The 16,223-nt window shown below is 33.5% G+C and overlaps 1 protein-coding gene across 1 annotated transcript in view; it reads right to left on the bottom strand.

The window, feature by feature from the left end:
• Window positions 1–15,817, bottom strand: part of LOC107714769 (sodium-dependent neutral amino acid transporter B(0)AT1-like) — a 24,282-nt gene extending 8,465 nt beyond the window's left edge. The window contains exons 1-7 of the mRNA XM_016520731.1: window positions 15,526–15,817; window positions 11,312–11,452; window positions 8,654–8,791; window positions 7,401–7,582; window positions 4,611–4,721; window positions 483–595; window positions 272–400 (exon numbers count right to left, since the gene is read on the bottom strand). Of these exons, the coding sequence (XP_016376217.1) occupies window positions 272–400; window positions 483–595; window positions 4,611–4,721; window positions 7,401–7,582; window positions 8,654–8,791; window positions 11,312–11,452; window positions 15,526–15,730 (1,019 nt within the window). The 5' untranslated portion in view covers window positions 15,731–15,817. The remainder of the gene's footprint in view (window positions 1–271; window positions 401–482; window positions 596–4,610; window positions 4,722–7,400; window positions 7,583–8,653; window positions 8,792–11,311; window positions 11,453–15,525) is intronic.
• Between the last annotated feature and the right edge of the window lie 406 nt (window positions 15,818–16,223).

The raw sequence follows: 16,223 nt of genomic DNA, 5'->3' as shown, positions 1-16,223 counted from the left end.
TATATATATATATATATATATATATATATATATAAAATTGTTTTAATATTTAATATATTTATTTTACAAAAATATATACTTTTTTGTGTTCCACAGAGAAAACCAAGAGCATACGGATTTGAAACAGTGTGAGGGTGAGTAAATAATTACAATTATTATTTTTTGTTGAACTAGAGCTGATTTTGAGTCGCTTGGGTGTTTAATATCAGATCGGTTCCTGACACTGATCAGTAGATGGCACACACAGCATCTCAGTCTCTCAGACACTCACCCGTCGAGACAGTCGTCAAACCTCTCTGTGGCTCTGAAGCCGATGATGGAGTAGATCACGATGGCCGCGTAAATAGACGTCAGGCCGTTTATTATGGAGATGATGACGGCGTCCTGCTCGCAGTTATTACTGCAGACACACAGTGGAGCAGTTATTAAAATCATTATACCGAGCAAAGTCTCAGCAGCTGTCAAAGGCTGGAGTTACTGACTGGACTGAGTTGTAGCTGGAGAACGAGATGAGTCCTCCAAACGCCAGAGAGAAGGAGTAAAACACCTGCGCTCCTGCGTCCAGCCACGTGCTTGGGTTTAGCAGCTCGTCCAGCTACACAAATACATCAGCAGAGTTGGGAAGGTGACTTTGGAAATGTAACAGGTTACAGATTACAAGTTACCCTGTTTAAAATGTAGTAAGTAGTGTAACTATTTCAGTTACTTTATTAATGTAATGTAACTGATTACATTTGATTACTTTTCTAAATTTCTAACGAATGTTTTCAACTGTTAATCATTTTGAAACATTTAAAGCAGGCAGGGTTAACCTTACAGTAACACTCAACACTGACTACTGCCAGACTTTCAGAATCCTTCATCGCTTGAATTAAGGTTGTAATAATTAAAGCATTAAGCCCCAAGAAGCCGTGGTTTACAGTGAATTTATAACAGCTAAGGGGCGTTGTTAGGTACGACGCGAAGCGGAGCTAAACCCTCTTAGCTGTTATAAATTCACTGTAAACCACGGCTTCACGGGGCTTATTGCTTTTATAAAACGGTTATTCCATATACGTAGCAAGGTTTCTCAGAATAAAACAGAGCAAATAAAGTGTAATGAACAGTATTCTTCCACCAAACAATGTAGCTCCTCAGAAACAGTTGTGGTTGCAACAAAGTGGTTGCCGAGCAACAAACAAACGTAAACAAAGGTGTGTGTTACTTTGTAGAGTAATTTACAACAGCTTCGAACGCGGCTCAGCCAATCAGAATCAAGCACCGGAACTCTCCGTTTTAAAATTAATTTTAAAGCACAGCCACCACAATACTTTAGCACCTTTAATACCTTTTACATTGAGATTGGTCTGAGGGCAAATACAGATTTAATATCATAACAAGAAATAGGTTAAATAGCTATGATACTTTAAAAAAAAATCTAATTTTTGCATAGCTATGACAGGAAACACTGGCATCTAACAATGCCTTAGGGAAGAAAAAAAACAGTTAATCTTAAAAAATAAAGCATATACTGTACATAAACAGATAGAAGAGTTACTGAATAAGCATGTGTCCTATTCTCTGCTATGATACTTAAAAAAAAAATCTAATTTTTGCATAGCTATGACAGGAAACACCGGCATCTAACAATGCCTTAGGGAAGAAAAAAAACAGTTAATCTTAAAAAATAAAGCATATACTGTACATAAACAGATAGAAGAGTTACTGAATAAGCATGTGTCCTATTCTCTGTCCTAAACTCCTGAAACATCTGTGTCTCATATTTTAAAGCAGTCAATGCAATTTGCGAAAGAAATCAATCAAATCTGTATGTGTGTAAAAATATTCAGATGTAACTCCCTTTGTAATCATTAACATTTTCATAAGTAACTGTAATTTAATTACACATTTTTTTCTCAGTAACTATAACTGATTACAGTTACATTTATTTTGTAATTAAATTGCGTAATTCCGTTACATGTAACTAGTTACTCTCCAGCACTGTACATCGTCATATATCATCACATTATTAGCAGAGCTGGGTAGGTTACTTGCAAATTGTAGTCTGTTACTGATTCCAAATTACATGACAAAAACTGTAGTTAGTAACGTAATCCATTACATTACACATTTTAGGGTAGATTACTTTTAGATTACTTTCAGATTACTTTTAAAGTAACTCGTTTATCACTATTTAAATAGGATAATGTTGCACGTACCACACTGATATTAAAATGCAAAGAAAATATATTCCATTTGTTGTTATTAACAACATAAAGTGAATTATGCGTTACATTATGTCAAGGTTTTCCAAACTGGGGTTCGTGAAGGAACTGCAGGGGTTTGCGATTTTAATGAAAAGCTAATTAATTAAGTCATAAAATTTGAAATTAAAATAAATCATTTAAAAATAACTTAAATCAAAATAAAACACTTGCTAAAAAATTTTATGTTTTGTTTACCTGCATGTCATGTAGGCATTTTAGTAAGTAAAAGAATTAGGGAGAATCAATAAATTATGAATAATTTATTGCTATTGTGTGAATATATGCAATCAAGTAATCAATAAAAAGTAACTGTAGTCTGATTACGAGTGTTTTAAAATGTAATCTAATCTAATCTGATTACATAATCCAGATTACATGTAATCAGTTACTACCCAGCTCTGATTATTACATATATTTATTATATATTACATACATGTCGGTCCGTGACAGTCTAGCACAAGTTGCGCACTTTCGCAAAAACTCCTGCTATAATCACTGAAGGTGCGAAATGAATCTCTTAATTACATCTCGACCATTCTTCGATGTAGAGGGCTTCAATGGGATGCAGTGATATCCAAAGCAAATCTCGTGGGAGCGGGCGATCAGAAAATATAGCAAATTATAGCATAACAAGAATGACAGAGTTGCGGTAGGCGGTGTTACACTGTGTTTGGTTGCGCACCGATTACATTATTTGCCCACTGCAGCACCGCCCTCACTGGCGTTTTGATTTTTTTTATGGAAATAAAAATCATTTAGTTGAGCTGGAAATCGTACGCTACAATTCTAAACTAAAAGCATCTGCCCTGCTCCATACAGCCAGGGTTGCCAGGTCTGCGTGACAAAACTAGCCTATGCCAGTCAAAAACAGGCCAAAGTAGCGCAATGACAATTTTCCAAATATCAAAACTCATTTCCATACCTAAAATACATAGTTTGCAGTCACTGTTATGCACATTGATCATAAACACAGCTCAAAGGCTTCCTACCAATGGCCCTCCTTCAAAAAGCGTAACATGGTAGAAATGTAAAATATTTCAATACAAGCATGTCAGTCAAATGCAATATTTCAAACCTATAACCCACGGGGAGGGGGAAATCTCCTTAAATGGCAACAGTTTAAAAGTAGCCCAATTCCGTGAAAAAATAAATAAAACGCTGACTTGGCAACCTTGCATCCAACACGAGCTGCAGGAGTCAGATTTGACTGATCTCAGGTGGAGAGTAATGAGAGATGACTGACAGATCATGCTGGAGGATTTGCTGCTCGACAGATCCTGAGCTCACTGACAAATATCTGATCTTGTAAGATGTGCTCCTTCACACAGAGTGCGTGTGACCGCCAAATCGAAAGGGAAAGTGAACAGCGAGCGCTCATTCAAAAGCGATTTCAATACCCCCAAAACTGATAGCGCGAAAATGATATACAATATTAGAATGTTTGCGGGAGCGGGTGCAATAAACGCCTCTGATTGGCCATTGTGTTCAACAGAATAAGCTCTTACCAGGCTCAACACTGCCAAAAAAAATGCGTAAAAAGAAACCTGATGCGATGATCTGAATGTAATGCCGCGAAATAACACTTCTTGCCTCTTAACCTGTGGGGCATTTTGCCGCAAGCCCCTGTTAATTTCCGACCCCGCCCTGCAGTCTCATCTGTATTCTGCTGGAAATGTCATTCATGATTTAATTTTTTGTCTTAAACTTTAGGTTAATGTTGACCAGTGGTAAACTTTGTGAACTATTAACGCGGTTTTAGAAAGGCTGCATCACCTACACAAAAACCTAAACAATGTCTATATAAATATTAGACTTGGTTAATATATAAAGGAATGGTTTAACCAAATATAAAATATACTCTGTCGTTCCAAACCTGTACGAGTATCTCTCTTCTAATGAACACTGAAAAGGTATTTTGAAAAATTGTGGTATTTAAACATTTTCAGGACCCAATGACTTCCATATTATGGACAAAAAATACTGTGGAAGTCAATAGGATCCGAAATTGTTTGGTTTCCAACCTTCTTCAAAATATCTTGTTTTGTGGAGTTTCATTTTGGGTTTGATTATATATGTGTCTTTCACATATATAATTCTATTCCTTTTAAGAAAACAGTCAAATAATGAAAGTAAAATAGTTAAATTTGAATTCAGGAAGACTTTAAGGTGCTTTTTTTGCTCCTTCTTGAGTTTGACGGCTGTCATATAACATCTGTACTTTTCCGTGAAGATGTTTTGATGGCGTTATGAAGAGGAGAGGATGGCAGATTTCCTCTTTCTGAACATGCATGACTTCTTTCTTCTCGACAGAACGTCTGAGCTGCGTAAAGTGAAGTCAGCTGGATGTGTTTGTGTCAGACTTACATCTGGTGTGAAGAGGAACTTGATTCCGCTGACGGAGCCTTTGAGCGTCAGTCCTCTGATCAGGAAGATGGTCAGAACCAGGTACGGCAGCGTGGAGGTCACGTACACGGCCTGACCAGATAGAAACCAGACCAGATAATATTCAATATTGATATATAAATATATTTGAAGTGGATCAAAAAAGTTCATCAAAGTTGTCCTAAGACAAGAACACATTTTGGTTTTAGGTTTATATATCTCAAATCTATAACAAAATACAGTAAATACATTCATAAGTCATCCCAAATTCATATACAACTATATCAACAAAATATATCAACAATATATACATATACACCAAATAATAATCTCATGACTCCAACAATAATTCTTAACATCCGTTTTTATGTATACAATCAATAAACATCATACCCAAGTACTCTTCGAGTCCCCCATATATATCATTAAATTATTTTAAAAAACAATTCAAAGACAAATCTTCATTCATACCCAGAGGGTGTAGACTTTTAAGATAAAAAATTTAATTATATATATGGGGGACTCGAAGAGTACTTGGGTATGATGTTTATTGATTGTATACATAAAAACGGATGTTAAGAATTATTGTTGGAGTCATGAGATTATTATTTGGTGTATATGTATATATTGTTGATATATTTTGTTGATATAGTTGTATATGAATTTGGGATGACTTATGAATGTATTTACTGTATTTTGTTATAGATTTGAGATATATGTGTATTTGTTTAAAAGATCTTCGTGATACTAGGGGTATTACGGTAATACATGTTTTAATGAGCGCAGGTGTTGCTCGGTAGCACATGGCACTGAGGAAGGGTTAATACCCAGAAACGTTCTGCACTTGCACTTTTGCACATCTTTCTACATATTTTTGTGACCTCTGAACAATAAATGGTATAAGCTTTTTTAGCTGCATTTGGAGGTATATATATATATATATATATAGAGTATACAATGTGTTTATATTATGTAATAATTATACATAAACTGAAAAGTATTCTCATGTATTTATTTGAAATTAATTTACCAAATTTCATACATTAATAAAAAAAATATTATTAAATGCAAATATCAAAATTAGATTAGACAGCAAGAAAGATTGAGAAATGCAGATAAGAAAAACGAACTAAAACGTACTGTTGTTTAGGAACCATTGTATAGTAAGAGTTTGGTAAATGTGCTTCAGTGTAATGAAAACAATGTCACAATGCAACAAATCTGAATGATTTTAAGAACAGACTTCACTTTCTTCATGCAAATTGTAATTTCATATTTTCTTTTAATTTTGGGATGAAATGAGAGCTTGAAATTCCCTTTCCTGTTCTTACAGTTGCATCCTATAGTTTACCAGAAAAGTGTCTGTTATCAAGGATGCCATTACAGCCATTAATCACTGTGATATCTTTACAGCGGCCCGAATCTCACTGCCCTTTGTGCTCTTTATATAATAGTGTAAAAAATAAGCAGCGATTGTATCGGTTTCCTCCGATTATCAGTTTTATGAGTTTTATCTTGTCTTGGCCAAAACTAGCAGGCTGTTTTTAACCATAACGTCAGTCTGTGCGCTAGCTAATGCTTAACCAGAACAGCCACACCCAGATATCTGGCCTTGGGTTAACCTTGGCTTATCTTGTTCCGTGTGATGCACTGCTCATATGTTACTGAAGGTTAGTAATTAATTTGGGATAGGCAGGTTTCGAGATTTCACATTGGGTTAATGTTCTTGTATATTTACAAGGTTATTAACGCAGCTGCACGTGGTCATGCTGTTAAGTCACTCCTCTAACAAATAACTGTCTTTTATGACAGATTTGATGTCACTGATTGACAGCTGAGAGTCTGCACCTGTTTTGGAGCAGTAAAAAAAAAAAAAAGTGAGGAACGTCAAATTAACCCTAATTGGATTCAATATAGTTCCCTTAACCCTTAACATTAACACTTCTCACACATTACAAAAAGTAAACATGCGAACATACTATTTTAAAAGTAATTAACAAGATAGAATATAGATAGAATTTTAATAATAGAATTTTAAACATTTATTTTTCACAAAATTTGGATATTTTAAATTATTTTATTTTAAAGTAAAATTTTTGATTTTGAATTTTTTTAAATGTATTTTTTATGTTTATTTTTGTGCTTTCCTGAAGCTTAAACAGTAGACCATTGCACTAGCAATGGCAAGATCAAGTTCATTTTCCAGTGAAATTAACATGCATGAACTGATAAAACCACATTTCTTTGAAAAGAAGCGTCGGCCAAATGCAGAAATAAAGAGAGTAGTAGTTTAGTAGTAGTATAATTGTTTTAAGATATTTCGGGTGTTTGCAACTGCCATTAAATTTGTGGGTCAAATTGACTCGTAATTGAAACAAACATAATTGAAATTTCGTACACGATTGTAAATAATCAGAATTTTGAACTTTTGCAGGCATTTGAAGAAAAACAACATCGGGTCAAATTGACCCGGAACATTATACTCAGGATTATATCATTATAAACCTTTAATTTTATGCAAAACACAAAAAAAGATATTGTGAGGAATGTTTTAACCATACATTGAAAGTCAATGTTAAACCCCACTGTCTTTCACTCTATGGATAAACAAACACAAGAGAAATATAGCTCTCTATATGCACTGCAGAGAGAAAGTCATGCAGGTTCGGAACGACGTGAAAGAGGAATGAATGATGATTTATGGGTGAACTGTCCCTTTAACTCAAGAGGGACAGAGACATGAGCTCGAGTGTAAACGTGATGGAGGTGTACCTTCCCGGTGGTCTCGATGCCCCTCAGACAGCAAACCCACAGCAGAGTCCAGGCACAGAACAGACACAAAACAATCCACCACTGCAGACCTCCAGAGTCCTCGATCACAGGCGTAGTGTTCAGCGTCTTTCTGTACCAGAAATAATCCACCGGAGAACTGCGCTCACATTCAGACACAAACCCTGTTTACAGACACACACGACCAACAGCGTAAGTACACCTAGATTTGTACATTCGTCGTCTTTATGCACTCCAGTTATTTAATCAGGACACAAGTAGCTTTATTGGCATCATAAAAGGCTTTACATTGTCAAAGCATTGATAACATTTAAATTACAGACATTTACACACAATAAAATATAAAATAAATAACAGTAAGAAAAAGGAAAAGGTAAAAACACAATGATTTGTTTTAATTAGTGCTGTCAGACGATTAATCGCGATTAATCGCATCCAAAATAAAAGTTTTTGTTTACATAATATATGTGTGTACTGTGTATATTTATTATGTATATGTACATACACACACATGCATTTATATAAGAAAAATATGTAATATTTGTATATTAAAGGTATTTATATATAATATACATTATATAAATATATACATGTAAATATTTCCGAAATATGTACTGTATGAGTGTGTATTTGTGTATACATAATAAATATACACAGTACACACACATATATATATTATGTAAACAAAAACTTTTATTTTGGATGCGATTAATCGCGATTAATCGTTTGACAGGACTAGTTTTATTACATAAGCATGTTTACACTAATAGATTTTACACTAAGATTATGCAGCTTGCATAGACCTAACAAAAAGATAGTCTTACTCGGTAGTTTTGTCTTGTTTTCCATTACAAATAAAAACAAAACAAACAAACAAAAAAACTTAAATCAAGATACATTTATTTGAAAAGTAAACGATTATTAAGTATTGAAGTATTAAGTATTGTTTTCTAAAAAATGTATCAAAATCTAGATCAAGATATTTTTTCTTGTTTTAAGCATAGACTTAAGATATTAAGTCTTATTTTTTTTTTAAGTAATTGTGCTTCTAATGTAAAAGTGACTTGATTTAAAAATGTTTAGATATTTGGAAAACAAGATAAAAATACTGAATAAGAAAGGCATTTTTACTTTTAATTTAAATATTTTTTGTTTGTTTTGTGTGTAGTCAGGTTACTAAAGAGCCACATGAAGTAACGTCACGATGAATTGACATGAATCCTGGTGGTCTGTACCTGTCCGGTTTTCATTGACGGGACACTGACTCCAGGGTAAAGGGTCCTGAAACGAGTTGAAGAAGTACCACATGACCCAAGCGATGATGGTGTTATAGTACATCCCCACCATGAAGGACACCAGCATGGAGGCGATGCCTGTGAGTGACAAGCACTTTCAGTCACATCATTCATCATAATCACCAGAGAGACTGAAGCTCACGCATACAGAGTTTTAATACTGTAGGTCTGGGATGTATTACTGTTTTACTGGGATCAGGTTTCAAGTAAAAACCATTGGGGTTTTTTTTTTCATGCAATGGTCAATTTTGAGATTTTTGTCTAGTTTGCTTCAATAACATGTCTTCTTCAGACTAATGGAAAGAAAACATCCAATATACACATTTAAGTGTTTATTTTATTGCATTTGATCTATTCACGTATGTAGACTTCTATTACTTACAGATCTTCAAAAGTTTGTTTCTTCACTTCAGCAGCACTTACATACACCAAACTTAGCAGGTTTATACCTGTCTATATTATGAAGATTTTTACTGGGAGGTTTGTTCATATTTAATTCACACCGATTTATACTATGCACAATCAGTTTGTAACACTCCAAAGAGAAAGGAAAACTTGAAATCGCATCATATGACCCCTTTAAAAATGTAATTCCTAAGAAGTTTTTCTGATTTATGGAGTGATAAAATAGAGAAATCCAAAAGCCCCTCTGGAAAAACTCTTAATATGTCAAAAACATCAAAAAAGAATTATACAGATTTTGTTCTGGTAATGTATGCAAAGTAGTACATATTTATTTAGATAATGCCTGAATTTTGAACATAGTATTTCAGAAAACTTTTATTACAAAATAAATGTACTATGATTGATCAACTTGGGCAAGTATGGTGAGATCTTTTAGTTAACATTTTTTACCCTATTTACCTTTAGTGTTTTGCCTTAATACCCACCTACGCCAACTAAATACGGGTTGATGGACCTCCAGACGCCGACGCTGCCCTTCCTCAGTCTTTGACCGATGGCAAACTCCAGATGCAGCAGCGGGACTCCCTCCAGAACCAGGAGAATCAGGAACGGGATCATAAACGCTCCTGAAAATGGGTGAGATCATTTATTTTCAGCAACACAAACTCTTGTTTATTAAATTTTACAGCACACGATTATAATTAAAACAGCATTTTAAATAGTTAACAGAAGTTTTAAAACATTGATGTCTCGAATGTTTCTCTTAAAGATCCTCTTGAGGAATAAAAATAGTAACAAATGAGTCAATAGTTGTCCTACAGTATGAATATAGATAGCAAAAATACTGTAATTGTGCAGCAGCATCTGTTTGCGTCTGTAGATTTCAATTACAATACATCTTTAAAAGTAATTTCCTCAAAATGACTTTATTTTCTCCTGCACTTCAGCAGCACTTACGTACACCAAAACTTACAGTTTTATTCCCATCTATATTCTGAAGGTTTTTACTGTGGGCTTTGTTCATATTTCATTCGCTGGTTTTATTATTGCACTTTATCTATTTACATCTATAGATTTTAATTACAAAATCTTTAAAGGCCATTTTCCTAAAATTAGTTTTTTCTCCACTTCAGCAGCACTTACATACACTAAAACTTACAGTTTTATTCCTATCTATATTCTGAAGGTTTTTACTGTGGGGTTTGTTTATATTTCATTCACTGGTTTTATTATTGTACTTAATCTATTTGCGTTTGTGGATTTCAATTACAATAAATTACTTTAAAGAGTTTGTTTCTGCACTTCAGCAGCAGTTACATACACCAAACTTTACAGTTTTATTCCTATCTATATTCTGAAGGTTTTTACTGTGGGCTTTGTTCATATTTCATTCACTGGTTTTATTATTGTACTTAATCTATTTGCGTTTGTGGATTTCAATTACAATAAATTACTTTAAAGAGTTTGTTTCTGCACTTCAGCAGCAGTTACATACACCAAACTTTACAGTTTTATTCCTATCTATATTCTGAAGGTTTTTACTGTGGGCTTTGTTCATATTTCATTCACTGGTTTTATTATTGCACTTTATCTATTTGTGTCTATATATTTCAATTACAGTATATATTTTTAAAGGCCATTTTCTCAAAATGAGTTTTTCCTCCACTTCAGCAGCACTTACATACACTAAAACTTACAGCTTTATTCCCATCTATATTCTGAAGGGTTTTACTGAGGGGTTTATTCATATTTCATTCACTGGTTTTATTATCTTTGGTTTTGAGACTTTAGTCTTTGCAACTTCAGGGATCTTATCTATGCACAATCAGTTTGTAACACTCCAAAGAGAAAGGAAAACTTGAAATCGCATCATATGACCCCTTTAAAAATGTAATTCCTAAGAAGTTTTTCTGATTTATGGAGTGATAAAATAGAGAAATCCAAAAGCCCCTCTGGAAAAACTCTTAATATGTCAAAAACATCAAAAAAGAATTATACAGATTTTGTTCTGGTAATGTATGCAAAGTAGTACATATTTATTTAGATAATGCCTGAATTTTGAACATAGTATTTCAGAAAACTTTTATTACAAAATAAATGTACTATGCTTGGGCAAGTTGGGCAAGTATGGTGAGATCTTTTAGTTAACATTTTTTACCCTATTTACCTTTAGTGTTTACCCACCTACCCCACCTACGCCAACTAAATACGGGTTGATGGACCTCCAGACGCCGACGCTGCCTTTTCTGAGTCTTTGACCGATGGCAAACTCCAGATGCAGCAGCGGGACTCCCTCCAGAACCAGGAGAATCAGGAACGGGATCATAAACGCTCCTGAAAATGGGTGAGATCATTTATTTTCAGCAACACAAACTCTTGTTTATTAAATTTTACAGCACACGATTATAATTAAAACAGCATTTTAAATAGTTAACAGAAGTTTTAAAACATTGATGTCTCGAATGTTTCTCTTAAAGATCCTCTTGAGGAATAAAAATAGTAACAAATGAGTCAATAGTTGTCCTACAGTATGAATATAGATAGCAAAAATACTGTAATTGTGCAGCAGCATCTGTTTGCGTCTGTAGATTTCAATTACAATACATCTTTAAAAGTAATTTCCTCAAAATGACTTTATTTTCTCCTGCACTTCAGCAGCACTTACGTACACCAAAACTTACAGTTTTATTCCCATCTATATTCTGAAGGTTTTTACTGTGGGCTTTGTTCATATTTCATTCGCTGGTTTTATTATTGCACTTTATCTATTTACATCTATAGATTTTAATTACAAAATCTTTAAAGGCCATTTTCCTAAAATTAGTTTTTTCTCCACTTCAGCAGCACTTACATACACTAAAACTTACAGTTTTATTCCTATCTATATTCTGAAGGTTTTTACTGTGGGCTTTGTTCATATTTCATTCGCTGGTTTTATTATTGCACTTTATCTATTTACATCTATAGATTTTAATTACAAAATCTTTAAAGGCCATTTTCCTAAAATTAGTTTTTTCTCCACTTCAGCAGCACTTACATACACTAAAACTTACAGTTTTATTCCCATCTATATTCTGAAGGTTTTTACTGTGGGGTTTGTTTATATTTCATTCACTGGTTTTATTATTGTACTTAATCTATTTGCGTTTGTGGATTTCAATTACAATAAATTACTTTAAAGAGTTTGTTTCTGCACTTCAGCAGCAGTTACATACACCAAACTTTACAGTTTTATTCCTATCTATATTCTGAAGGTTTTTACTGTGGGCTTTGTTCATATTTCATTCACTGGTTTTATTATTGCACTTTATCTATTTGTGTCTATATATTTCAATTACAGTATATATTTTTAAAGGCCATTTTCTCAAAATGAGTTTTTCCTCCACTTCAGCAGCACTTACATACACTAAAACTTACAGTTTTATTGCCATCTTCATTCTGAAGGTTTTTACTGAGGGTTTTTTTCATACATCATTTGCCTGGTTTTATTATTGCACTTTATCTATTTGAATCTGTAGATTTCTATTACAATACATTTCCTTAAAGAGTTTGTTTCTCCACTTCAGCAGCACTTACATACACCACCCTCAGCAGTTTTATTCCTATCTATATTCTTAAGGTTTTTACTGATGGGTTTGTTTATATATCATTCACATTGATTTATATAACATTTTATTTTAAATAATTTTACAACCGTTTTAAAACATTTTAAACCATTAAATTGTGACATTAAATAGAACCTAATTTAATTTTTCTGTCCATGGTACTATATTACATTAATTATTGTGTAGATAATAATATACTGTACATTTAAGTGCTCTTAATCATTCAGAACTGTTTCCCGCAGTATTTTGCAGTGTCATAATGTAACAGCTGTTTTGGAAACAAAGTGATGTCAGCAAATATCAGCTTCTTTATCTGAGTGTTTGACTCTCTGCATGTGGCCCCTTATCAGCCCAAAGCTTCGAAAGTCCACATGATGATAGCCTGAGGTGAAGATGAAGATGATAGGTGAAAGGGCGCTTTAGGAAAACGAGAGGTATACGCCTGATGCACATTTACTCCAATGAAGAAACTGCTCTGTCACTTCACGCAGGATCATTATGAAACTGTTCTTGTGGAATATTCGAATGCTCAGATGTTGCTCTTTCATAGCTCTTTGTTACTTTGTTTCATTGATGTGTCAGATAATTCTCCTAACAAATCCTCAGGAGAAATGAAAGTAGATATAAAATGAATGTGGAGCACCTCAGGTCATTTGATGAGAAATGTTTGATATCATGTTAAAATCTGACTTTTAATCGCAGACTTTAGTTTTTATGCAAATCTGAGCACAGTTTGAGACATTGTTGAGATCTCTTCTGAAACTCCAGTCCTTATATTATGTTCCTCATCGATATGTGAGTTGTCGGAAATACTCGATAACCTATGATGTTTTTCTGTAATGTTTTTAATGTTAATGTTTTCTTTGTTTTTGTTACTTTTTCTCATTTAGGGTCATGGAAATGCTTTAAAAATTTAGACACTGGAATGTGTGTACAAAATTACGATTATGATGTTTGCAGGGATTTTTTTTGTATTTTGTTGTGTACCTTCTGAGGGTATTTACACTTATGTTTATGCATATGAATATGAATTACGTTTATGCATTATTCAACTGAACCCATGATTTTGGCTCTTCTTGAGCTTCAGCAAAGCACTTAAAAAAAGCGCTTTTCTACACTTTAAAAAAAAAAAAAAATATATATATTAAAAAGTACCTAAAATGCTGTTCATAATATTAATAATTATTTTAAAAAATATTTGTTATATGCACTGTAAAAAAAACATTTTTCAAAGTTGGAGTGTGTTCAAGAAAATACTAAAAAATTTACAATTTCACAATTACAGTTACTTGCAGTGTCTTTTTAATTATTTGTCAAATTTACTAGTAATTTCTAAGTGAAAATTAAATTCATGTTCTCATGTTTGGGAATTTTTAATGTTAAAGTTTTACTCCTTTTAAGTTATATTTATACTGCAATGTGATTTTCTTTCTTTTTTTTTTTTTGAATTGTATTGAATCCAATTAGGGTCAGTTTGACCCACACCATAAAAATCGTACATTTTCTGAATGGAAACTTCCATCCCATTTTAATAGCATAGTAAATCTCGGCTTCATTCACAGTGGACTGTTGCTCTGCTGATGTTGAATTAATGTTTAACTATAATCGTTTTAAGTGGCTGCTTTCAGCCCGTTATAAGACCATTTGTGGTTTTATAAGAGAGTTTATAGTGATCTTTCTGTGGTTGTATCACATGCGTATGAAAATAACACAGAATTACAATCACTTTTGTCTTCAATCTTAAAACACAGTGGCATTAATTGGTTGTGCAATTTGATTATTCTCAGAAACTGTTTTGGACAAATCACTTTTAATATATTTCCAAAATTTACATTCTCCAAAAAAAAAAAAAAAAAAACAACCTACAAAATATTGTAATGCACTGCTTCTAAATGAGCGAAATCATAAAACACTTTATTGACACTTATAAATTTCTGAATGTCATTATATTAGATATACATCAAACCAAGTGTCATTCATAGTAAATAAAGATGCACAAACACACTTTATATTAGTGATAAACAGACATTTGCACTGATAAGAGATACTATGTGGGTTTGTTAGTGAATGATGTTGATAAATTTAAGATTAATGTATTTGAATTGCATAAAAAATAATCAACTTAATGTAATGCATATTTGTCAGTCATACATAAATGAAACCGGTCAGATTTCTGTAATATGTGACCCTGGAGCACAAAAGCAGTCTTAAGTCGCTGGGGTATATTTGTAGCAATAGCCAACAATACATTGTATGGGTCAAAATTATAGATTTCTATTTTAAGCCAAAAATCATTAGGAAATTTATTCAGCTTTCAGAGGATGTATAAATCTCAATTTTAAAAAAAATTTACCCTTATGACTGGTTTTGTGCTCCAGAGTCACATATTACTAATAAACAGAATGTGTTTTAAATATACAATAAACAGGTTTATATATATTTATCATCAATAAATTCCGCTTTGTTTCGATCTCATACATTTGAGCTAATTGAATATTGCCAACTTTAACCATATTGAGCAAAATAAATTTTTTGAAATGAACAAATGTATGCAGATTCTAAGCAGTTAGAATAAATGCATACTGCATTGGCATGAATTTTGCGTGCAGAAATCTTGCATTTCTTTTATGTATGACTGACAAATATGCATCACATTTATTGGTTTATGTTAAAACTGTTTCATCCAAATGCACAAATATTTTAAATGCACTTCAAATACATAAAATGCGTAAGATCCTGCAGATGCAGACTGTTGGTCTGATGTTGTGAATGTGACTTTGGTGTGTTGTTTCTCAGCCTCACCTCCTCCGTGGCTCTGGCAGAGGTACGGGAACCTCCAGACGTTCCCCAGCCCCACGCAGAAGCCCACGCAGGTCAGCATGTACTGGGCTTTGTTGTCCCACTGCGGCCGCTCTCCAGCCTCCTCCAGCTCCAGCTTCTCCAGCTCGGCGTGAGACGGGATCCGCTCGTCCAGACCTGGGTTCGGGAGCTTCAGCTTCAGCTTCATGTCTGCTGCGTTGGGTTTGTCCACAGAGAGGGGTGAGAAGAGAAGAGATGGAGTGATGGCAGGAGATGTCAATAAATACTGACTCCAACATGCACATGCTGACCTTTAGCACTGACATCTCCTCCCATATCCACACACTCTCACTCTCTCTCTTTCTCTCTCACAAACACACACACACACAGAGAGAGAGAGAAAAGTTCTGTGTCAGTATGACGCATTAAATTAATCAAAAGTGACAGTAAAGACATTTATAATGTTACAAAAGGTTTCTATTTCAAATAAATGCTGCTCTTTTGAACTATATATTCATCTGTGAATCCTGAAAAATAAAATGCATCACAGTTTCCACAAAAATATTGGACAGCACAACAGTTTTCAACATTGATAATAATCAGAAATGTTAATTTATTTTCCAAAAAATAAAAATTATACTGACTCTAAGCTTTTGAATGGTATAGTTTATAATGTTACAAAAGCTTTTTACTTCACATAA

The sequence above is a fragment of the Sinocyclocheilus rhinocerous genome, unplaced genomic scaffold, assembly GCF_001515625.1.
Source record: "Sinocyclocheilus rhinocerous isolate Xijiao unplaced genomic scaffold, SAMN03320098_v1.1 scaffold359, whole genome shotgun sequence".
Lineage (NCBI taxonomy): Eukaryota > Metazoa > Chordata > Actinopteri > Cypriniformes > Cyprinidae > Sinocyclocheilus > Sinocyclocheilus rhinocerous.
This window is presented reverse-complemented; position numbering and strand designations above follow the sequence as displayed.